We start from the raw sequence: 25,669 nt of genomic DNA, 5'->3' as shown, positions 1-25,669 counted from the left end.
GCCCGGAGGAGCATCTTAAGTGTCCGAGCAGCCCAGGACCACCCTCCCACAGGGCCAGGACCATTGCTCATGGCCAGCCGCCTTTGGACAATGGACGTGCTTCTGTGCACAGGTTGCAACTGCAATCCCACCACACACCGCCCTCCTCCAGTGGCCTCCCAGCCGGACTCCTGCCTCCCCTCTGGCCTCCTCAACTCACCCTGCACACAGCAGAGAGCTCTTAGAACACAGCATCAAACCCTCCAGGGGCTCTCTGATGACCTTGCAATCAAACCAAAAGCCCCGCTAAGGCCCTCTCGATCCAGACTTGTCTCCTCCTCACACCAGCCAGCCCTTTGAACACACCCAGCTCTTCCTAGTCTCAAGGTCACTGGTGACCTTGAATGCTGGAGCAGGCATTCCCCTCCTCCTTGAAAACAGAATTCAACCTTGTCCCGGTATCCACCCTTCCCCCCACAACTGTGTGCTCCAGGGATGGGTCCCGACTGGCTGAGATCATCGGAGTGATCCCGCCCCCTGCCCACGATTGGCTTAGGCACAGGCATGTTTTGTAACACTGGCCTTTGCGACATGAGTGGACATGTGATGGGGCTCATACACCTGTAAACACACACACACATACACACACACTGACTGGCCTTTGCGACATGAGTGGACATTTGATGGGGCTCATGCACCTGTAAACACAAACACAAACACACACACACACACACACACACACACACACACACACACACAGCCTCTTCTCCTGTTTGATCCTCCATGTCTGGCTGTGAGGCCTGGAGCTGTTGCAGCCATCTAGGACCAGGAGGGGAACCAGCCGGAGAACAGTCAACAAGCTGAGGATGGCAGAGTAAAGACATGAAAAGGACCAGGTCCTTGGTGGATCTTCAATTCATTAACCCCACTGTCCGCCCCCTCAGGTCCCTTGCCATGAGACAACAGCTTCCTCGTGGTTTGTGCAGTTGAGTTTTCTGATCCTCGTAGCCAAGAGCACCTATTCGATACACAGCGGCCGTTCCCTCCGCTCTCCCCATGTCTGCCTCCTTATCTGTCTCAGGCCTCAACTTAAATGTCAGCTTTCCCTTAAATGTCAGATCGGGGGGGAGGGGCCTGGCCTCTGGCTATTGAAGGTTGCCCCACTCCTCCACCAGCCACCACTGTGTCTCTGTAGGGCTTTTTGTTTGTTTGTTTGTTTTGATTTTTGTGGGGCTGTGTGTGTTGAGGGGTCTTGTTGGCTCCAATGCACCTAATCATGTTCACCGATTATAACCCCAGCACTGTTTCTCCCAGCACACAGTAGGTGCTCAATAAATAGTTAATGGCTGCACCAAGGGTGGAGGCCATGCAGGAGGGGTCTGCGTGGCAGGTGTTTCTCCTAATTTGTAAGACGGGCCTTGGAGACGCAGAGAGTGAGGCTGCATATCTGCGATGCTCTTTCAACTCTGCCAGGCTGCCTGCCACCGCCGTTCCCGAGAATAAAATGTCCTTTAGAGGCAAAACTTCTGAGGACATCAATAATGTATCTATTCACCTCAAAGGTTAAGACTTGATATTTACACTTAATATCACATCAAACCACATTAATCATTTACACTCCCATTTGCTCATGGGATTATGCCGCACATCACACACCTGGGTTTCCGACAGCCTTATCCATCCCATCATTAAGCCCAGACATTTTTACTGTCCCCAGTGACCCTTCCAGAACTGATTCATCCTCTCTCATGCCTCCACATATCCTTTTTGTCTCTATTTTGTTATTCATTATTCTCTGCCGATGTCACACACACACACACACACACACACACACACACACACACACACGCGCGCGCACTACTGGTTCCTTGAGAGGTGGAACTCTGTTTCACAAGATCTTTCTATCCGCCAGCCCTGTGGCTAATGGTGCCATATATACTCAAATATATGCTAAGGTTCTTTCCCCAGAATTATCCTTCAGAAAACAGGTACTGTATGCTGAAGTCCTTCTAAAATACCCCAGGTCATGTAATGCCTGCCCCTGCCACATTTTAAATCCTCAGTAACCATATTTGACTGGACATGTACTGGACAGCACAGGTTACAGAACATTCCAGAAAGTTCTACTGCCCAGCACTGTGCTAAGCAGAAATGCCCACGAGGTATTGACAGATATTTTTGTCGTTTTCCTGTTTAAATATCGTTGGTAAGGGCTGCGTGATCACAAGCAGCAACGTGGAAATGCCTGGACAGGAGAGAGGCTGGTGGGCTGCTAACCAAGTCCCTGGAATTCATTCTCATGTCGTCCGACCCTTCAACCAAGGTCCTGATGCCTCAGCTTGATAAAGCCCTGCATCTCAGCCTGAGTCCTCCCTTTGAGAATCCGGTGAAACCTCTGAACGCTCTCTTTTGGGAAAATGCACAGTTTTGCACAGCGTATGATGGGTTTCATGGGCACCCTCTTCCCGGGGCCATTTCCATCATCCGTGGCCCCCAGGCCAGGAACCCTGATTAGATGCTAATGACAGACTGGAAGCCCAGGGAAGCCGAATGATGCGCCCAAGGACTCAGATAACCCACTGGCAGGACGACCAGCCCAGAGCCCCAGTACGGCGTGGTTTTCCCATGTCACCCTACAAGGGATACAAATTGTGCCAAACTCACCACCAGCCCACCGGCTCCACTGATGAACCAGAAAGTCCCAGGGGTCTCTGACTTACCAGTTACATTCGGGAGGTACCAGCTTGGTCAGCTCTTCCAGAGATTTCTCCGACCTGTACTCCTGGCAGGAAGCACATCACACATGGTTTTCAAAGGTGGGGATTCCACAGAGCTCCCGCCACGCCCGGCCACCCCGCCCGGGACCTCGGGAAATAAATACACACCTGGATGAAGGCGACAGTGACCACGATCAGCACGGCCTAAGGAGCAAACGGAGGGGCGTTAACACCGGCGGCACAGCGCACGAGTCCATGGGAGTGAGGGGAGGTCATCGTCTTTCAAAATATATTTCTTTTTTGTTTGCAAAATAAGTGTACTGTGCAGAAACTCAGAAAAGAGATAAGCCAAAAAAGAGCAGCAAAACCACCCCAAGTCCTACCATGAGAGGTTCAGGTTGTGGGGTACCCCTTTAGATTTTCCTTCACAGACACACTTATCACACAGGGTCCTAGAGTGGAGACATGTTCTTTTACAAACTGCCTCTTCACTCAACAGCATCCTGTAAACACCATTCCACATCAGAAGGTGTGGCTCTAACCCCAGCCTTTTAAACAGAAGCAGCAAATTTCACGGTGTGGAATGAGTCCGTGTTTGTATTTTAGGAGTGCCTGACAGGTAGAGAAAGCCGGAATGACATCCATCACAAGGTGACCGGTAGAAGCCAGGCATAAGAGGTCACATATTGTGTGGTTACATTCGTATGAAATATCCAGGATTGGTGACTCCACAGAGACAGAAAGCAGACTGGTGATTGCCAGGGGCCGAGGAGGGGAGATGGGGGGCAACTATAATGGGCATGGGGTTCCCTTTTAGGACAAGGAAAATGTTTTAGAACTGGATAGAGGTGGTGGTCATACAACATTGTGCATGTACTACATGCCACTGCATTGTTCACTTTAAAATGGTTGGTTTTTTTATGTGACTTTTCACCTAAATTAAAACAAAATTTTTCTTAAGGCGCTCAGTGGTTCTCTCTAGGTAACAGATTACAAACAATTACTCTTTTAAAAAAATATATTTTTATTGACTTCAAAGACGAAGGGAGAGGGAGAGATAGAAACATCAATGATGAGAGAGAATCACTGATTGGCTGCCTCCTGAATGCCCCCTACTAGGGATCGAGCCCACAACCTGGGCATGTGCCCTTGACCGGAATTAAACCCGGGACCCTTCAGTCCTCAGGCCGATGCTCTTTCCACTGAGCCAAGCTGGCTACGGCTGCACGCACAGCCAGGATCGAGCAATTCCACCCGGGTCATGGGAGAGGAACTCCTTGCAACAGAGTTCCAAACGGCAAAGAACAGAAGCCACCTGGGCATCCACCAACGGAGGAATGGCCACATAGATCCCGACACCCCCTGGGGGCAGCGAAGGACATGGATTTGCTTCTCTTTCTTTCTGCTGCATTTTCCTTTTTTTCTCAACAGCCAAGCTCTTTTTTCCTTGCATAGTAAGTAAGCAAACCCCCGGCAATCCCCAGGGCAGCCGCGTCTGGGGGCTGGTGCTACCCCGGGCGGGCGCCGCGCACTCACCACGGTGATGCTGATGGCGTCCTCATAGTTCTTCGTGAGGATGCTCACCAAGGCAGAGGCCAGCAGCAGCAGGATCAGGGGGTTCTTAAACTGAAAAATGAAAGCAGGTGGGTGGGCTCTTCTCTGGGCTTCTAACCGTGCAGCAGCGCGTGTGACCCGGTTCCTCACTCAGAGCCAGGCTCCTAAGCCAACAACTGCAGAGACCCAGGGCTGGGGGAGAAAGACCACCGCCACCCAATGGTCCTCCTCCTGGAATGGCCCCCCTGCATTTTCATTGACATCGGCTTCCGAGGGCCACACAGCAAACAGGCAAGAGGCCCAACGGGAAGCACACACCACGTGCCCCCTGTGCCGCCCTGGCCGTGGACGATTGGGCTCTTCCTGGCTCCGGGAGCCCCTTCCAAGCCCACACGGTCAGGGAGAGGCAGCCAGGGGCTTGTGGGAACCTCCCTCTGCAGGGGAGCTGGTGATCCACTGGACAAACAGCAACAATAAAAACAACCACCATTGAGTGGGCACACGCACCTGTTGCTACTCCTGCTTGGTAAGTGAGCGACCAGAGGCTCTGAGAGGAACCGAATTTCCCCAGGGTCCAGTTAGGTCAGACGGACTCCTTCACCTGTGCACTTACCTGCTACGCTCCCATCAGGGCCAACTTATACAGGACAGCCGTTACTGAGCAACTCAGTATGTGCTAAGCTGCTGCTTATGTAAAACTCAGAACAGTGTTTATTAGTCCCATTTTCGAGATGGGAAAAATTGAGGCTCAAGGAAGTCCAATCCCTTGCTTAAAGTCACAAGGGGGGGAAAGTGGGATTTGAACCCTGAGAGCCTGACTCTAATACGCCTTCGCCTCATGATTCCAGGGCAGCGTGTCGTGGGTCACGCTCAGGTAGAGTTCTAATGGTGAGTCTCCTGAGTTGGAGAAGAGGGGCTGCCTTGTGAAGGGGTGAGTTCCCCGTTACTGGAGGAGACAGACAGGAGAAGCACAACGTCGGGCACACGGCAGGTGCTCGGCGAGTGTGAAGAGTTAATACGTGAGTGCAGATGGGCTTTCTGTACTCAGCAAGGGGGTGGGGGCGGGGCAGGGCCATCAGGAGCTGCTTTCCGGGGATTCCCACAGATGGGCCCGGGGACAGACAAGGCGGAGATGAATAAACATGTCCCCTCTTAGAACGTGAGCGATTTCATTTCTGGAAAGGCCCTGGCCGGAGGCTGGAGGCAGTGGTCGGCAAACTCATTAGTCCACAGAGCCAAATACCAACAGTACAACGATTGAAATTTCTTTGGAGAGTCACATTTTTAAAACTTAAACTTCTTCTAACGCCACTTCTTCAAAATAGACTCGCCCAGGCCGTGGTATTTTGTGGAAGAGCCACACTCCAGGGGCCAAAGAGCCGCCTGTGGCTGGCGAGCCGCGGTTTGCCGACCACGGGCTGGAGGAGAACCCTTGGTATGAGGTTGACAGGGCACAGGCAGGAAGGAGGATGGCTGGGGAACTATGGGCCGGAGGTTTGGGGGAGGGGGGGTCCTAGTGGAAGGGGCAGGCAGGGCAGAACTGAGGAGGCCCGACTGTAGGAGGAAAATGCCCCCCCGCAGCCAGTGTGTCCGCTTCCTTCCCTGAACTCCAACTTCTAGGAACCTCCGCTACCTCCTTCCAACACTGGGGTTCCAGGAAGCTTCTGGGCAGCCAGAGCCACCTGCACGCAGAAGACCCTTTTGCTGCCAACACGCACCAGTGAATGGCATCCCAGTGCACTGAGAACCAACCAATGAGCAGGGTGGGGACTGGAGGAGAGTGTGAGGATGCTGCAAGGAGTGCTGTGATTGGTCCCCGAACCAACCAATCAAGAAACCTTTAAATGCCGAGCCAATAGAACACGGCTGAAGCCTGGATGGGGGTGGGGTGGGGATTAGGGTTAGGAGAGGCAGGTGTCAGGGGTGGGAGAAGGGGTGCAAAAGGCCAGGGAGAAGAAACCAAGGCATCCTGAATGCCTTCAGGGATCTGGGGAAATCTGCCTGCTAATTGGGGCAGATTTCTGAGCTGGTACTGGGTGGGTGATGGGGATCTTAACTTCTAAACTTGGAACTTGCAGCCATGTCCATTTCCAATTTTTCTTTCCTCTTCCCAGTGGTTTCCAGGCATTTGATTTGTGCGCCCTCCATTCAGCACCCTGCCTGCACCAACGGCATCAGTTAAGGGGGCAGGGGCCCTGCAGCTAGGTGCCTGGCTCACTGCCCAGCATTGCCACTTACTGCTGTGTGACCTCAGGCTCCAGTTGCCAGATACACAATAAGGCACCGAGTAAGATCTGAATTTCAGATAAACAAAAAACTTTTTTTTTTTTGTAGACGTAGGTCCCATGCACCATTTGGGATCTACTTATACTAAAATATTGGTTTTTGCTCATCTGTCTAAAATTCAAATTTAGCAGGACATTCTGTGTCTCTGTTTGCTAAATCTGGCACCCTTACACAGTCTGGAAGATATTTCCATTTCTTTGTATTCACCCTCCTCATCTCAAAATGGAGGTTAGGAGGAAGATAAAGTAAGTTAATGTTGACTTACTCACTCAGCTAGCATGGGGCCTAGCCGGTGGGAAACCCTCTGTGAATGTAGCAACTGCTGTTCCTGATCACGGCTGCCTGGGGAGTTAGTGAAGTCTCGTGTCTGTCCCTCCTGCTGGCTGAGAGCAGCCTGAGTGTAGGAGAGCCTTTTTATTTTTGTCGTACAGATGCCCCATGCCCTGGGACTGGCCCAAGGACACCCTCGGTGAATATTTAAAGAGAGACTGCCCAGCCGGTGTTGCTCAGTGGTTGAGCATCGACCTATGAACCAGCACATGCCGGGTTGCGGGCTCAGTCCCCAGTGGGGGCATGCAGGGGGTAGCTGATAGATGTCTCCCTCATCAATGTTTCTTTCTCTCCATCCCTCTCCCTTCCTCTCTCTCTCTCAAATCAATAAAAAAAAACACACATAGTTTAAAAATTTTTTTTTTTTAAAAAAGGAAAGACTGCCCACCCTCCCCATTAGACATGCAGGGAAGGAATGACGCCTATGGTCCTACCTGATCAAGATATTTCTTCCACACGGGTTCAGTGTTGTCAGCGACAAACTCGTTCCAGCCGTGGACCAGCCTGCGCTGTGTCACCGAGAACTCTGACAGCCCATTCTGTAAGTCCACCTGCAGGGAGACGGTCCAGCCCCCGCTCACCGGTGGGCCAGGAAATGCCGAGGAGCCCAAGCCACAGAGTCCCCACTCTGCACCCAGCCACTTGCACCATCAAAGACCGCAAGCGCGTAAGGGCAGAGAGAAAAGGAAACCCACAGCCCCAATTCTTTTTCAATTAGACTGCACTCCTGCCCTACAATTACAGCACAAAACAACAACCCGGGGCCTAAATGTGTCACAGGGAAATGCAGAAACACATCTCCTTCTTGGAAAAAAAAATATAGGCCTTGGGAATGTAAAATGGTACAGCGACTGTAAAAAAAACAACAACACAATATGGAGTTTCCTCAAAATATTAAAATAGAACACCACACGATCCAGCAATTTCACTTCTGGGTGTGGCTATTCCAAAAGAGTTGGAAGAGGATCCTGAAGAGATATTTGTGACGTGTGTTCATAGCAGCATTATTCTTAATAGCCAAAAGGTAGGAAGCAGCAGAAACGGGGAGAGATTGTCCAATGAGTGCCGAGTGTTGCAAGATGAATGAGCTCTGGAGATAGGTTGCACAGCAATGTTAATGTACTCATCACCACTGAGCTGTACACTTGCAAATTCTTATGATGGGAAGGTTTATGTTGTGCATTCACCACAGTTAAACATAAAAGTAAAATAACAGAAAGAAGGCCTGTCCCTAAACACAATGCTAGCTAAAATTATTATACCATGCACGCATTGTGCCAGGCACAGCTTCAAGCTCTTTACACAAACTAACATTAAAATAGTTCATTTGAGTTGGTAATTGTGTAAGGAAACTGCACTGTTCTGGTTGCAGCAAAGGTACCCTTGTTTTTAAAAAGTTGACAAGACAGCTCTCCCAGGTGGTAGTGGTGGCAGGGAACGCTGAATTGGTTTCTAGATTCCTTTCAGTAAAGAAAATCAAGCTCATTTTCCAGGTGTTGTAAAAAGTCTAGGCAAGGAAAAAATATTTCCTTTCCTCTCTCCAAATACTAACAAGCAGAACTTGAATTTAAACAGACTTTTGAATTCTTCTCCAGGAAAGCCTGGCATGAAACACGGACATCCAACTTCCCTGAAATTGTGGCACATGCCATTTATTAGTAATTTTTTTTAACCAAGTGTGGTGGGTTATGAGTGAACAAACAAACACAACATGATATTTGCTCAGTTTTCTAGGTAAAGAAAATTAAACACATGGAGCAAGCCACATCCTTCAGCCTTAGAGAAGAGTTTCATAGAGTGGCGTGTTCCTTTTCATTTCTTTCTTTTAGTTTTGCAATGGCCAGGAATTCAAATTCACTTGAGAAATGTAAGAATTTGGTTTCTGGAATTGGCAACATCATAGATGATAAAAGATGAAGGGTGTGAAGAGGAGGTGGTTAAGAATTGAGCTTTGGCCCTAGCCGATTTTGCTCAGCAGATAGAGCATCGGCCTGTAGACTGAAGGGTCCTGGGTTTGATTCCAGTCAAGGGCATATGCCCGGGTTTCGGGCTCGATTCCCAGTAGGGGGCCTGCAGGAGGCAGCCAATCAATGATTCTCTCTCATCATTGATGTTTCTCTCTCTCTCTCCCCCACTCTCCTGTCCTCTCTGAAATCAATAATTTAAAAAAAAAAAAGAATTTGAACTTTGATGTCAAAGCACCTGGATTCACCACTGGCTGTGCTACTGTATAGCTGTGTGGATTATGACTTCTCTATGTCTGATCAAGAGAAACAAGTAATTGAGCATCTGGGAGAGGGGGGTGCCAGTCCTCTGGTAAGGGCCTCATGGGAAATCAGAACAGTTCAACTTGGAGGGAGAGAGGGAGATGGAGAAGGAGGGAGGGAAAGAGAAACATAGATGTAAGAGAGAAACATCAATGGGTTTCTCCCACATGTGCGCTGAGAATCGAACCAGAAACCTAGGTATGTGCCCTGACCAGGAATGGAACCCGAAACCCTGTGGTGCACGGGATGACGCTCCATCCAACTGAGCCACCCGGCCAGGGCAATAGCATTTTTAAACAATGATAACAAAAGTGTCAGCACAGAATTCTAGAGCAGCTTTCAGGACACCGTGTTCCTCTCTGCTTCATCTAAAACCTTTCCCACAACTGGCATCAAGTGCAAATCCAATGCTTACGGAAAATGCTTCGGCCAAATCTTCTCTGTGGCATTTGCTCGCCTCCTTGGGTGGCAGGGCGACCACTGTCTTCTCTTTCTCGATGGCTTTCAACTCACATTGTTCATCAAACTGTGAAAAAAGCAGATTGCTGCTAAGCAAGTTGAGGTTTTGTACTTACGCGTCTTTTGTTTGTTTTTGTTCATCCTCACCCGAGTATATTTTTCCATTGACTTTTATTTTTTTTAAATATATTTTATTGATTTTTTTACAGAGAGGAAGGGAGAGGGAAAGAGAGTCAGAAACATCGATGAGAGAGAAACATCCATCAGCTGCCTCCTGCACACCTCCTACTGGGGATGTGCCCGCAACCAAGGTACATGCCCTTGACCAGAATCGAACCCGGGACCCCTTAGTCCGCAGCCCGACGCTCTATCCACTGAGCCAAACCAGTTAGAGCTCCATTGACTTTTAGAGAGAGTGGAAGACAGAGGGAAAGACAGGGAGAAACATCGATGTGAGAGAAACGCATCGATTGGTTGCCTCCTGCACGTGCCCTGATCAGGGCCCGGGCCAGGGAGGAGTCTGCAACCGAGGTACGCAGGCCGACGCTCTATCTACTGAGCCAAACCGGCTAGGGCCTGATGCGTCTTTTTAAAGTATGACATACACATAGAGAGTGGGCGTATCTTAACTGCACAGATCAAAGTCTCACAGACGATCCAGATAACCAGCCTCCAAATCACGAAGCGGACAAGCCAGCCCAGGAGCTCCTGCAGGCAACCTAACCCCCTGGAGGGGAATGGCGCCATGGTCTCGCCACCATGGATCAGTTTTACTGGGGTTTGAACTTGATATAAATGGTTACGTGTAACACATACTCTTTCCCACCTGGTTCCCCTCTATTCAGTGTTGTTAGTGAGAGTCACAAAGGATGTTGCATGCAGCAATGGTTTGCTAATTCTCATGGTTGTATAATATTCCACTGAATAAGCATAGCAGCCTCGCCTCCCCATCCATGGTTTCAGTTATCCACTGTCAACTGTGGCCTGAAAATATTAAATAGCGAAGTCCAGAAATGAAAAATTTACAAGTTTCCAATTGCTCTCTGTTCTGAGCAGTGTCATGAAATCTTGCCCCCACCAATTCCATCCTGGCTGAGATGGGAACCATCCCTTTGTCCATGTACCCATGCTGTGCACACTCCTCGCTCGTCCGTCAGTTACCGCTGTCTTGGTTATCTGATCGACTGTCACCGTATGGCAGTGCTGTGTTCAAGTAACCTTTATTTTACTTGGGAATGGCCCCAATGCACAAGAGGAGTGATGCTGGCAACTCAGATATGCAAAAAAAAATTAAAATAAAAAGTCATGCCCGGCCGGCGTGGCTCAGCGGTTGAGCGTCAACCTCTGAACCAGGAGGTCATGGCTCAATTCCCCGTCAGGACATGCCCAGGATGTGGGCTCAATCCCCAGTGGGGGGTGTGCAGGAGGCAGCCAATCAATGATTGTCTCTCATCACTGATGTTTCTATCTCTCCATCTCCCTTCCTCTCTGAAATCAGTAAAAATATATATTTTTAAAAAGAGTCATAAAGTGCTTTCTTTAAGTAAAAAGGTATGTATGTACAGAACAAAACCCTATAGTATATTTAGGGTTCAGTACTATCTGACGTTTTAGGCATCCGCTGGGGGTCTTGGAACATATGCCCAGCAGATAAGGGGGACTACATACATCACGAGGCATGTATCTGTTCTGCTGTTGTTGGACATTTGGGCTGTTTCCCGTTGTTGGCTAATACTGACACATCTGTTTTTTAAAGCAACCATATTTAATAGAATTGGAACTCACAAGGCTGACAGAGCAGGGCCACAGTTTACATAGTTAGAACCCTGAACCTTGACCCTCCGGGATTCTCAATCCAGCTTGCAGCCTATTGTAGAGAGTGTCCCTGATGGAGACAGGGGTCTCACAGCCTGTGGAAGAGCCCAAGAAAGGGGGAGCCCCGCTGAGTCTGGGTGTCTGACAGGCCTGGGAAGAAGCACAGGAAACACCTGGAGGGCATGGGAGGCCATAACACAGGAAAACCTCAGACCCAGACAACATGAAGTGTCTGCAGAATTATTCTGAGAACTCCTGGGCCCAGGACATGATAACCATCTTTTCCTTCCCACCAGGTTGTCGGGCCCGGGAAGGAGGAAGGGGAGGCAGCACTGGCTCACCTCTTCCCTCTTCCTGCAGCTGGAACAGAGGAGCAAATGCCTCTTCTCCTTCTCGCCAGCCCCCCGGCAGCCCCCTCCCACACCCAGCACACCCCACCTGCCTGACTTGCTTAGAAATGTTCTACTAACCACATCGGTCCCCGGGGGGTGCTGCCCTCTTAGGCAGGGGCCAGGAAGCACGCAGTGATGGCACAGGCCACTCGGCAGGCTCCCCGGCCGTCGTGAGCTTTCCTTGGGCCACCGTCACGGTCGCTGTACGAGACTCACTAAGAAAACTGTGCCTCACAACATGACACAGAACGCTGCTTCTGTCCTCAAGAGCTGGCTCCACGGGCCGGGTAAAGGGCTCCATTCTGGCTCACACCACAGACAGAGGCGTGCTGGGGTTTTAGGGCCTGCTCCCCCGGCTGGGCTCGGTCTTGCCATTTCTTTCCGGCATGACCATACCTGATTCACTTCTTGTACCGCATCCCGAGTGGCCCTGGAAAATGTGAAGCCAGGCCTCCCCTCCAACCACCACCTCTCTGCCCTTCTCTCTCACACACACCATGCTTGGAACACCTGGGAGATTCCAGTTGCTCTGAGGAGGAAAACCCAACGGCCATCAGGGGGCTTCAGCAGACCCACATGCCCACCCCCAGAAGCCTGGTACTTTGGGGCAGCAGCACACCAGCAAACAGCCTGCTTCCGGGGCCCACGAGACACATGCTGTCCATGGAGGAGCCCCGTGTCCCCCAGGAATGGGCCTTGCCAGTGGCCCTAAAGGAGTCCCATGCACATTGTGTGGCCACCACACCAGACTCTAAAGCAGGATCCTCAGCCAGGAGCGGTTTGCCCCCAGGAGACTTGGGCAACATCTGGAGGCACGTTTGGTTATCATAACTGGGGGGCGAGGGTGCTGCTGGCGTCTGGTGGGTAGAGGCACACATGCTTCCAAGCACCCCCCAATGCACAGGACACACACACCCCCCAAAAAAAAAAGGAATGATCTGGAACAGAAAGGTCAGGAGTACTGAGAGTGAGAAACTCTGCTTTGAGATACAGGGATTATTCTGTCTTGACATCTTCCCAAATATATTAGTCAACCTGCTCTGCCCTCAGCATCCTGACTTTTTCGTGATGCCACCTACGCAATCACCAGCGAGTGGCTGTCATTAAACGCCTTCATCCGCTCACAGCGCAGCCACTCCAGAAGGCGGGACCAATGTCTGGTACCCCGGGCTGCTCCCCAAGTGTTTGTCAATCAGAGCTCAGGACACTACTGGAAATGTGCATGCAGTTAGTTCTCCTGGCTATGTGGAACGAATACAGGCTCTCAGCCACAAACCTCAGTTTACCCGGCTGTAATTTCCTCATCTTCAAAATGGGGTCAATGATGTCTTCCGGGTCATGCTGTTGCAGAGTCAAGCAAGCGCATGCGTATCGATGGCTTAATGCAGCCCAGACCCACTGCGCGCTCCCAGGAAGTGCCGGCTCAGTGCCTGCTGTGGGGACCAGGCCTCCAGCACTTGGCGGGAAACACGGCGATGGGGCATGGCCTGGTGGCTCAGCTATGTTTAGGAAACTCAAGAACAGGAAGGAGCAGAGGGCAACAAAAGGAGCACAGCGGTTGGAATGGCACAGACCGGGTTTCCATCCCGCTCTGTCACTGGCCAGCCCTGTAGGGATGAAACAAATTCATGGAGACAGGAAGGAGCATGGTGGCTGCCAAGGGCTGGGGAGGGGAAGGGCAGTTAATATTTAACGGGGACAGAGTTTCAGTTAGGGACAATGAAAAAGTTCTGGATGCCGACAGTAGTGATGGTTGCGCAACAATGTGAATGTACCTAATGCTGCTGAACTGTACGTTTAAAAATGGTTAAGCCCAGCAGGCATGGCTTGGTGGTTGAGTGTTGACCTTTGAACCAGGAGGTCAGTGTTCAATTCCTGGTCAGGGCACATACCTGGGTTGTGGGCTCGATCCCCAGTGTAGATTGTGCAGGAGACTAATCAATGATGCTTTCTCATCATTGATGTTCTATTTCTCTCTCCCTCTCCTTTCCTCTCTGAAATCAATATATATATATATATATATATATATATATGTATATATATATATATATATATATATATATATATATATATATATATTAAGTGGTTAAGATAGTAAATGTTATCTATATTTTACCACAATAAAAAAAATCCAGAAAAACAACAAAACAACTCCCCTGCCTTTGTGGGTCAAGGTTAGCAGGAGTCACCCTAGCCCAGTGGTCGGCAAACTGCGGCTCGCGAGCCACATGCGGCTCTTTGGCCCCTTGAGTGTGGCTCTTCCACAAAATACCACGTGTGGGCGCGCATGTACAGTGCGATTGAAACTTCATGGCCCGTGCGCAGAAGTCGGTTTTCGGCTCTCCAAAGAAATTTCAATCGTTGTACTGTTGATATTTGGCTCTGTTGACTAATGAGTTTGCCAACCACTGCCCTGGCCAGGGCTGCTCAATGACTGGAGCATTGGCCTGCAAACCAAGGGGCTCAGGTTTGATTTCTGGTCAAGGGCACGTACCTGGGTTGCAGGTTTGATCCCCTGCCCCAAGGAGTGCGTGGGGGAGGCAACCAACTCTGACATCAAAGTTTCTCTCTCTTCTCTCTCCCTCCCTTCCTTCCCCCCCACTCTCTCTCTCCCTCCCTTCCCCCCACTCTCTCTCCCTCCCTTCCTTCCCTCTCTATCTCTCCCTCCCTTCCTTCCCCCCCACTCTCTCTCTCCCTTCCATTCCCTCTAAAAATCAATGGAAAAATTATCCTTGGGTGAGGATTAACAAAAAGGCTAGCAGGAGTGCCCACCGTTTCTCAGGAATTGGGGGGCTCTGACAGGTGCAGGGCAGGGCTGCCCAAGCTCTGAGAACCAGGCAAGTGGCTGAAAGAGGCCTGTGGGGCTAAGGGGGGGGGGGGGGAGGGGGGCAGGGACAGGCAGCCTGGAGGGGAGGTCTGGCTGAGGACACGCCTATCAGGGGGCAGAGTCTGAGACCCAGTGGGAGGGCACCCGGCCTTCAAAGTAAAAGCCATCCACACACTCCCAGGTACGTGACCACGGGAACGGAAAGCAAGGACTCACATGAAGGCATGTTCATGGGTGACCACAGCCGCACCATCCACAACAGCTGGTGCCCAACCACGAGTGGGGGACAAACACAATGGCTCCAGCCACACAGCGGGACCTTAGTCAGCCACACAAAGGCAGGGGGTGCTGACACATGCTATGCTGTGGGGTTGAATCGTTTCCCCTCAAAACAACGTATCTTGAAGTCCTAACCCCCAGGGGAGAGGGGTGGGCGTGACTGCTAATGGGGTGAGGCTTCCTTTAGGGGGTGACACAAATGTTCTGGAACCCTCTATTGGGGTCCCACTAGAAGTCGTGGTCACACAGTGTTGTGATTGTCCTAAATGCCACTGAAAATGGTTAATTTTATATTATGTGAATTTCACCTCCATAAAATGAAAAAAAGAGGAAGCCATTATAGGTCACAGATAGGAACTCCCTCCACAATCTGGAACCACCTGGAGGTCTCAGACCTCCGCCCCGCCACCCCCTCGGCCTCTCATTTCCGCTGTCCCCACTCTCTCCCCAGAAGCATTTCAATACACTTTTAGGTTTTTCACCTGAATCAGCGCCTCCTGCCTGGGCTCACAATGGAGATGTCCACACTTCCTTCTCTCATTTGCCACACTCAGGCTCGGTAACAAGTTGTCTACACTCGCTGTCTCCAAGTTTTCACCTCCCATCCACTTCTCAACCCACTTGGGGGGTCTCCCAGGTCCCTCCTGTGGTCCGAGGCTGCTAGGATGTGGCCCGGGACCCGAAACATCACCCGTGAAGGCTCACTCCGTCTCATCCGCAGAGAGCGGAGCCCTTGGGCTCGGGACTGAGCACGCGGCCCCGGCCCCTGCCCGCATGGGGGTGACTTCTGCACAGGGTCACGTGTGGCCTCCTCGCTCCCTTAAGGACACACATACTTTGTCGGCGTCTGTCCAGCTTGAGTCAGGACATGTTCCATTGGTAACGAGAGTGGCACGTCCTGATCGAGGTCAGACGCCCTGTGGGGCACCCCTGATTCTCGCTTCCTGTCAGACCTGATTCTGGGGGAGCCACCCCTTCCTTCTCCTTTGTGTCTCCTTTTTTTTTTTAAGTTCCTTTTTATTAAGGTGAGATCCACATAACGTAAAATTAACCATTTTAAAGCGTTCAGTGACATTTAGCACATTCCCAATGTTGCCCAACCACCACCTGTATCTAGTTCTGAGACATTTCCATCACCTCAAAAGGAGACCCCATCCCATTATCAGTCACTCCCCATTCTCTCCCCGCCCCCCCCCCCCCCCCCCCCCCAGCTCCTGGCAACCACCAATGTGCTGTCTGTCTCTATGGAAAGACCTACTCTGCACATTTCGTATACATGGAATCACACAGTGTGTGACCTTTTGTGCCAGCTTTGTGACCCCCAAAGTATTGTTTGCCCACAGCCAACAGATCCATGCTGGCATCCCAGGGCAGGCGATGGTGAGTGGGGCCGTCCTGAGCCCCAAGGAAATAGTCTGGAACGAGGATGTTGAGTGTTTTCCCAAGCAAAGACAGCTCAGCGCCCATATTTAACCTAGCGGAGCTTCCGGAGGGAACCGCACAGGGCAAACATGACATTGCTGAGCGATGAGCTGGCTGAGGGAGCGAGCACGTGGCACCCGGGGGTGGACCAGCCTCCCGAGCCAGAACGGGGCTCTCTCTGCCCTTCCTCCCGGCTCAGAGTCAGTTCATGTCAAGCACCGACTGGCTTAGACCCCAAGGATTGCTTCCCTGTCCAAGGACTGATGCGAACACTTATTTCTTCAACGTATTTGTCAAATCCACCCCTTGGCTGCCTCCGTTTCCCCTCCTGAAAGCGGGGGTTATAACAGCAGCGACTCCAAAGTTGAGGAGCCTCTGGGATCTTGTAAAAATATACCTGCCACGGCCTATCCTGATGGCTAGGTCAACAGAGTGGGGCCTGCTTTTCAGGGTTCCTAAAAGCTCAGGTGATTCTAATTTGCAGCCAGAGCTAAGCTGAGGCTACCTGGCTGGAGAGGCATTCAAAGACCAATTCCATAGGGTCCTGTTCTTAAGAGGCCACCACGTTGGAGGACCGAAAAGCCCATGGCTCGCAGGCCAAACACCAGGTGGGGAGTGCCTGGGCCCTGGAGAGCCATGGGAGTCCAAGCCGGGAAGGGTCCTGCCGCTTCCTGGGGGAGAGGGGAGGGCAAGGCCCAGGGCAGCAGGTGCCCCCAAGACTTTCTAGAAGTTGGACAGTCAAGGGAAGGAGCTGGACAATAAAGGGGTGTCCAAGGACAGCTAACAGGCCATAATGATGACAGGACAATACAGCCCATCTGAGGTGTGTACCTGGGTGCCGTTCTGCACATGTGCACCTGAGGAGCCCCACCAAGACGCAGCCTGGAACCTCTCCAGCTCCCGGAAGTTTCTCTCGTGCCCTTTCACCCTGCGAAAGCTGACCAACGTTTGGACTTCTATCAACACGGATGTGTTCTGCCTATTTTGGGACCCCACATACATAAAATCGTATTAGGTACTCTTACGTCTGGCTTCTCTCAATCAATGTCATTTTGCTGAGATTCATCTGTGTTATTCCATGAACATGGTTTCATAGCTGTGATTCATTCTCTTTCGTTGCTGTGTAGTATTTCAAGTATCCCATTGCATGGATATGCCATAATTTATTTTACTACTGGAGGCCCGATGCACAAAATTCGTGCAAGAATAGGCCTTCCTTCCCCCAGCTGCCGGCACCGGCTTCCCTCTGGCACCCAGGACCCGGTTTTCCCTGGCAGCCCCAGCTTCATCCGGAAGGTTGTCTGGAAGGATGTCCGGTCTAATTAGCATATTATGCTTTTATTATTATAGTTAGATTTGCATGTGATTGGGCACTTAGTCCAGTTTGGCCTATCAGACATGTCACTGCTTTGAGCAGATTTAAGCCCTCATTTCTCCTGGGCACATCCCCAGAAGTGGAACCGCTGGGCTGCAGGTATACACCCCTTTGGTTATAGTAGACACTGCCCATCAGTTTTCCCAGGAGCGGTACCAGTAGCAATAGATTGGGAAGAAAAAGACGTACAATATTGTAACACATTAGCCTATGTAACACAGAAAGGAGAATGCGTATTTGCTTGTTTATTAGGCACAGCTCACACCAGGCTGGGAGACAGAGGCAGTGAGAGGCTCCTAAGGACACCCTTTTGTACCTTTTTGAATCCTGCACCACCATAAGAATTGATGATTCAAAGAGGGAAAACCCCGTCCTGACCAAGCGTGGGGGCAGAGCCCGTGCAGGAGGGAGCGTCCTAGTAAAGGGATGCTCAGAAAATGGAAGACAGAGCAGATGAGCAGATGTTAACTCAGGAAGGTGGGGGAAGAGAGCCCCAGGCAGGGCACAGTGTGGGCAAAGCTGTGCACAGAGGAGGCACGAGGAGGCCGGCTCTCTGCGGAGCACAGGAAACAGGAGGCTGGATCCTCGGGCAAGAATCACAAATGAACTCAAGAGGACCTGCCCAACACCTTTCAATGTTAGGGGGGAACCCCTAAATGTAGCAAGCTGGGGGAGGGAGCATCACTAGGCCCACATCTCACGAATCTCGGCTTTAAATCTAGTCCCCCTGGCTACCAGCTGTGTGACCCTCAGCAAGTCCCCCACCTTCTATGAGCCTCAGTTTTCTCCTCTGTCAAATGGGAATAAGGTGATCCATACGGAGGATTGCTGAGGCAGGGCTTCTTCAACTCCAGTCTCAGGTCAAGATGGGTTCAGAGGTGTTTCCCAGTCCTTGAAATTATAGCTAGGTACTGGGTGTGAGAGTGTGTGTGTGTGTGTGTGTGTGTGTGTGTGTGTGTGTAATGGTGGTGTGGCCCCAGTATCAAAGAGCTACAATAGGATGAAATGTGACATCCAGAGTACATATCTTGTTTACAGGCAGTCAGTGCAGTCAAGGCCCAAGTGAGGAGATGGCCAAGCTAGGTGGTGGCCAGTTCGACCTGGAGCCAACAATTGGCTGGCAAGGTAAGGAGACTGCTTACAGACAGGGAGGTTGTGCAATAAGTAAATATACTGCGGATAATGGGAGCTGCTGTTGGTGAAGGGAGTTACACATATAGAGAGCTGGCACTGACCCTGTGGAATTTATTGATTGCAATCTATGGTTTCACACACACACACACACACACACACACACACACACACACACACACCCTCCTCTGAGAGGGCCTAGAAGCTACGACATCCACTAGCATGCGCACACCTGGCCCCAGATCTGGTTCTCCATACCACTCTTCCAGCAAACAGAGCCGAGAATCCTGGGAGAATTGGCTGATCCAGGGCTGGGGCAGGGAAGGTACCGAACGAGGCTGGAATTTCTTATTGTGCCAGAAAGTAGGAATGTGCTCAAAGAATGATGAAAAAAATGTCCAAGATTCAAGATGTCACCATGGAGGGGCTCTTGTTGGCCAAATCTGGGACGATCTGAGCATCAAAGTGAGAGATACTAACAAAATTTCACACCCTTAATAAAATAGGAATCCATGAGTTGACAATGTTACATGAATGAGTAAATAAATGACCAAATACGCAGAGGAAAGGGGAAGCTCTTCCTCATGCCAGAATGCCAGGTAACCCAGTGGGGAGGAATGACAGAATTAGAAAACCGCCGTTTCTCAGATGCTCTAAGAGCAATTGATTCGGGCAAAGATCATCAACGGATGCTAAAACTAAAGAGTGAAAACGGTCTGAGGAACAGGCTACTGACAACCTCAACACGTCTCTCCATAAAATACTTATTAATGACAGTGGGGGAAACAGCAACGTATAGAGAGAAACGAGGCCAGGAGAGAGAAAACTCCAGCACAGAATCCAGGCAGCCCTGGGTTCCAACCCTGGACAGGTCACTGCACCCTCAAATCCTTACAGCGGGGACGTTTGTAAGGATTCAAAATAACATGGTGCCTCCACAGATGTCCATTGGGACTCTGTTCTAATCATTAAAACAGGAAACCATCTGAATGCCCATCCACAGAGGTGGGTTAAATAAAAACGCCTACACAGCAAGAACCCTCTCCTGAACTGTATAAACTTCAGAAATGGGGAGGGTGCAGGTGCACAGAATTACCCTATGTATATTTTTAAAAATATAAGTTTTTTTTAAAAAACATAGGTTTGCTCCATGGTAGGAGTGTCGGCCTGGTCAAGGGCATGTTCTTCGGTTGCAAGTTTGATCCCAGGTCCCAGTTGGAGTACGTGCAGAAGGCAACCAGTCGATGTGTCTCTCTCACATCAATGTTTCTCTCTCTCTCTCTCTCTCTCTCTCTCTCTCTCTTCCTTCCTCCTCCCTCCCTTTATCCTTCCCTCCCTCCTCTCTCCCTTCCACTCTCTCTAAAGATCAATTGTGAAAATATCCTTGGGTGAAAATTAAAAAAGAAAAGAAAAGAAAAGAAAAGAAAAGAAAAGAAAAGAAAAGAAAAGAAAAGAAAAGAAAAAGCATGAGTTGGGTGTGAATAATAAATACTGTGGTCAGGTGCTGCCCTAAAAGCTTTCCGCGACCATTCCGCTCCACAACAGATCTCTGCCGTGTGTGCAGTCATGACCTCACATCCAGAAGGAAAACCAGGGGCATGGCAGACTGAGGAATGTGCTCCAGGTCTCACTGCTGGCAAGCGGCAGGACCAGAATGCGCATCTAGGGAGCCTGGACCACAGGCTCCGGTGCTGCTAACCACAGCCTTTCAGGAACGGCAAGGACAGGGGCCAGGGCCGCCCATGCAAACAGCCATCTGATTACTGCACACCGATTTGGTGCAGACAGTGCGCACAACCTCCACGCACACCAAGGAGGAAAGTGGGAGCACAGTGGGGCCGTGAAGGAGAATTCCACATTGTGCACGTGTTTCTTGTGGTTTTTGAAAATAACCACGACAGGTTGAGAAAAGAAAAAGAAAGGGAGGAAAAATATATATAGTTCCTGGTTCATAAAAAATAGTAGATTAAAAAACAACTACTAATAGGAGCATAATTCAATGAAGGCAAAACTGTCCCTCAAATGTCAATATGCTGGTATTTGGGGGGGTGGGGGGACAGTCACAATTGCACTAGGGACAATAATCATGACACGCTGAAGGGATGAGAGTTTCTCAGTGGCTCGGAGAGAAAACCAATGGAGTCCTCATGCAGCAGGTGCTCGAGGCATCGGGGAGTTAACCCTAAAGTGTCGAACCATTGAGAAGTGCCATCGCAGTGCTAGTGGGGCTTCGTGTGAATCCAGTCTTTGTACACAGCTGCCTGCCTGCCACAGTGGATGAGCGGCAAGTACGGTAATCAAGCCCAAGTGAAGAAATATTCTTTCCACAATGGCCGCCGCTCACCTCTTCGTCCAGCGACTCAGCCAGTTCTACAGTTACCCACTGACAGCCTTCCAAGTGGACGCTCACAGGCTGCTGGTCCCACACTACACTAGCAAACACATTTCTGAGACATTTAAATGCCATTTTGTACAGGTAAGTAGACATTCTCAGCCTGAGCATTATCAAAATCAAATTTAAAAGAGTCTAAATAAATAGAGCTCAAGACTAATAAAAACACTAACAGAACTAGCTAACTCTGAAACACACCATGCAGGTGGTTTTTATGTGAATGATCTCATTAAAAAAACAAGTTCTTCCTACCACTTGTAGACAGAGGCCTCTAAGACAGCCCCCAACCATCCCAGCCTCCCCGTATTCACACCCTAGTAATCCTGCCCCCTTGAGAGTAGGCTAGCCGCTAGACCATTCATCCTTGGGGAAGCATTCCTGAGGCAGCCCTGGGGAGAGGACCATCGTGCCTGGCTCAGAGACCTGCAAAGCAACCACGGGAGTGAGCCTGGGAGCCGATCTTCCTCCTGCCGTTACACGAGTCTGCTGGAACCCAGCCTTCCCCCTGCAGAGTCCCAGGAGGAAAAATCCGCTCACCAACCAGAAGGCAGTGCAGGTGGAGCCACGCAGTCTCAGTTAAGAGGTGGGAGCCCTGAGGGTCCAAGACAACTTTCACAGAGTCATCCTGGAAGCAGGTATTTCTGGTCCAACATTCTCCTTACCCAACCATCAGGTCAGCAGAGAGAAGCTTTTTTCCCCAGTAATTAAGGGGGTTTCTCTTATACTTTTTTTTTTTTTTCATTACAATAGAAATACAGCCAGAGTGAGATGTCCTAGGAGCCATGAGAACTGTGTTTAGTTCCTGCCTCTGATGCGTCTAACTTGCTCCACGCTAGTCCCATCTCAACCACTTGTCCCCCACCCAGTCACTCTGTTCTTTATTCGCCGTCATACCCGAGACCTCTGGATGTTAAACATCTTGGTTTCTCTGTTGGCTGTCAGCCTCCCCCAAGAACTCTGTTTTGTACAGAAGTATCGTTAGCACCTGGCCCCACTGTGAGCCTTAACACCCTCATCTCTCACGGTTACAATAAAACTTCTCTTTTCCTCCTGAAGAGACCCAGGAGGAAATGCAGCAAGTTCTTAACAGTAACCATTATAACTGGGTGACTGGGCAAAGTGGTTGGGAGGGCCAGAGACTGCCCAGCATGCCGCATACAACAGCCTATCTAATAAAAGAGTAATATGCAAATTGACTGTCACTCCAACACACAAGATGGCCACCCCCATGTGGTCAAAGATGGCTGCCCCGATGTGGACACAAGATGGCTACCACAAGATGGCCGGCAGGGGAGGGCAGTTGTGGGTGATCAGGCCAGCAGGGGAGGGCAGTTAGGGGCAACCAGGCCTGCAGGGGAGGGCAGTTGGGGGCAACCAGGCTGGCAGGGGAGGGTAGTTAAGGGTGACCAGGCCAGCAGGGGAGGGCAGTTAGGGGCAATCGGGCTGGCAGGGGAGCAGTTAGGCATTGATCAGGCTGGCAGGGAAGTGGTTAGGGGCAATCAGGCAGGCGAGCAGTTGGGAGCCAGCAGTCCTGGATTGTGAGAGGGATGTCTGACTGCCCGTTTAGGCCCGATCCCATGGGATTGGACCTAAACAGGCAGTTGGATATCCCTTGAGGGGTTCCCAGATTGGAGAGGGTGCAGGCTGGGCTGAGGGACACACACACACACACACACACAGACACCGTGCATGAATTTCGTGCACCGGGCCTATAGTGTGCTCATAAGAGTTAGGACTATTGTGGAAACATGGCTTCTTTTTTCAAAATTTCTTGAGAGAAAAAGAGTTCCAACTGGAGGGCATAAATGTGAGAGCAAAGGAGCTGTTCGGGCTCTGAGCTGAGCTGGCAGTAAGCAGGTCGCCTCACGGGGGTGGGCTGGCCTCCCTCCCTCATCACACTCCCCATTTGCCTTTACACTGTGTTTCTCAGCCTGCCTTTGATGCTGGCTGCCTGGGTCACGCTACACTGACAATCATCCCTTCAGGGTGCAGCTGAGAACACAGGTCCACAGCCCAGAGGGTGAGCCCCTGCCCCTCCACACCTACAGACAGGCAGAAGCCCTGAGGCCCCTTTAAAAATTTGGGGGGGTGGGAATGAAGTCCACTTTGGTGCAGAGATCAAGCTCACCCCAGCAGCTCTATTCATGCTATTTCATCCCCATGCCTGGCACACCTGGATCATACTTGGGGCACCTGGACATCTCATAAAATCTGATAACCAACTACATACACATCAGGAGGGTTTGAAAAATACCAAGCGTAATGCAAAAATCAAACAGTGGAAAGAAAAAGAACATAGAAAAGGCAACCATGTTGGCAAACCAACTTCAAACTTCTTTAACAAAACGCATCACATGGCATATAAGTAGAGAAATGGATTTTGGCAAAATAATGGAACTCTTTACCCCAGGGGTCCTCAAACTTTTTAAACAGGGGGCCCGTTCACTGTCTCTCAGACCGTTGGAGGGCCGGACTATAGTTTAAAAAAAACTATGAACAAATTCCTATGCACACTGCACAGATCTTATTTTGAAGTAAAAAAACAAAACGGCAAAATCACCCGCATGTGGCCCGTGGGCTGTAGTTTGAGGACGCCTGCTTTACCCAATCCATGTTTAACACACACAGTGCTTCAGAAAAATAAATGTGAGAACTGCTAGTTACACAGCCCTGTGGTCCACCACCCTAGTGCCAGAATATTCACGTGCTAATATCCTATATAATAAAAGGCTACTGTGCAAATTGTCCCCTCAACTGGGAGTTGGGGGAGGAGGGGCAACCGCCTCCAGTCCCTCCCTCTCAGCTGGCCCCGCCCCAATCACTCCCCCCATGGGGGGGGGCTGCCTGCATCCCTTTCCCTCCCGCCACCACCAGGGGCCTGATGGCCCGGATGGGGGCTGGCCGGACCCCACCAGCGCATGAATTCCAGCACCGGGCCTCTAGTCCATTTATAAAATGCCATTTTAATATGCACCAATATTTAGGAATCCTACAACCAAACTGTTTGACTACTTTCATTCTTTGGGAGGAAATTAAATATTTTAAATCAAGTATTTCCAGCTGATCTCTTTCGTTACAAAGTAAACAACTTTCAGGTTTCCCTTCACCTGTGGAAAGGCAGGGTTGTAGTCTCATGAGCGCCCCCCAGGGGACTATTTCAGGATTTTACTTTTCAATGACTGGTGAAGCTTAGAAATCGGGTGCCCTCTGCTCTGGTATCCTGCTGTGAGTTCTGATTACAAGCTCAGGAGAAAGTAGTAAAGCCACCGGTCACCACTGTCACCTCTGGCTCCTCCAAGTGGAAGGGCTTTTTGGGGGACAGCTCTGTCTCAGTGTGTGGGCTAGCAAACACTCCCCTCCCTCAGAATCCTGTTGGTTTATTCTAGAGAGTCTCCTGAAGGTTGCAAAGTCAACATACAAACCTGAGTGGTTTTTTTTACAAGGGCACTGGAGACAAGGGGAGCAAAGCTGGGAGGCCTGGCTCCTACTACCTTGATTTTCACCATTATTTCTATGATTGCTAAAACAGGTGCGCAGTTTTCTGTTGTGGTTGGTTTTACATCACTCCTCCCCCACCCCCCAATTCAAGCAGCTTTTAAAAATCCATAGAGCAGCCTAGGTGTGGAGACCCGGGGATTTCATTTCTCCGGAGTCGGAGAAACCTAGGCTAAGTTCCCAGCGAGGTGGTTTTCTGGGCGGGTGCCCTTTGAGGGACGTCTTTGCCGTGCCCCGCGCTCAGTTTCGCATCCGCAAAGTGGGGTTACGCGGCAGGAGCGCTGGGCCAGCGCAGAAACGCGAGCTGGCGTTGCTACGAAGACGCTTTTCTCCAGAACCCGGCGGTGGAGGGCGGGTTGGAGGAGCGCACCACGCGGACGGGATCGGGGCGTGGGGTGCGGAGGGTGGAGGGTCAGGTCCCACGCTCCGCGCCCGGGCGTCCAAACTCACCGAGGTTTCCAACTCGCCCCTCTCCAGCCGCTCGTACTGATGGCCCGCGCCGGAGAAGCCGAGTTTCTGCAGGAACCTGGAGAAGCGTGTCTTGACCATGGTGAGCGGGCGGGGGCCCCTCGCCCAGCCTCCTGTCCCGCCGCCGGCGGCCCCTGTGTGCGTGTCCGGATCCCCGGGGAGGCCGAGGCTGGCTGCGCGCGCCCGAGCCTCCTGGGCCGGGGCCAGGTTACCGGGGAGCCGCCTACCTGCGGCCGCAGGTGAGGCCCCGCCCCGGGGCGGAGCTGCGCACCGGGCGGCTCGGGGCGCACCTGGCTCCACCCGCCCCGCGAGCTCCCGGGACTTTCAGGAGAGGCCCGGGGGCTGCAGCTGCGCCTCAGCATCCCGGCTGTTTCCTAAACTTGCCAGATCTGAGAGCCACCTGGAGCAGGGGACGGGGAGCGAGAGGGCGAGCAAACGCTTGTTTAAAGTGCGCATTCTCTAACCTTGAGTTCTCGGGTCT

The 25,669-nt window shown here is 51.0% G+C and overlaps 1 protein-coding gene across 1 annotated transcript in view; it reads right to left on the bottom strand.

Annotated features, from left to right (window-relative positions):
• ATP2C2 (ATPase secretory pathway Ca2+ transporting 2) overlaps window positions 1-25,381 on the bottom strand; it is a 62,633-nt gene extending 37,252 nt beyond the window's left edge. Inside the window, exons 1-6 of the mRNA XM_079800161.1 lie at window positions 25,171-25,381; window positions 9,549-9,659; window positions 7,301-7,417; window positions 4,233-4,322; window positions 2,865-2,900; window positions 2,700-2,761 (exon numbers count right to left, since the gene is read on the bottom strand). Coding sequence (XP_079656287.1) covers window positions 2,700-2,761; window positions 2,865-2,900; window positions 4,233-4,322; window positions 7,301-7,417; window positions 9,549-9,659; window positions 25,171-25,269 — 515 coding nt within the window. The 5' untranslated portion in view covers window positions 25,270-25,381. The remainder of the gene's footprint in view (window positions 1-2,699; window positions 2,762-2,864; window positions 2,901-4,232; window positions 4,323-7,300; window positions 7,418-9,548; window positions 9,660-25,170) is intronic.
• Between the last annotated feature and the right edge of the window lie 288 nt (window positions 25,382-25,669).

This window comes from Cnephaeus nilssonii (assembly GCF_951640355.1).
Source record: "Cnephaeus nilssonii genome assembly, chromosome: 20".
Taxonomy (NCBI): Eukaryota; Metazoa; Chordata; class Mammalia; order Chiroptera; family Vespertilionidae; genus Cnephaeus; species Cnephaeus nilssonii.
This window is presented reverse-complemented; position numbering and strand designations above follow the sequence as displayed.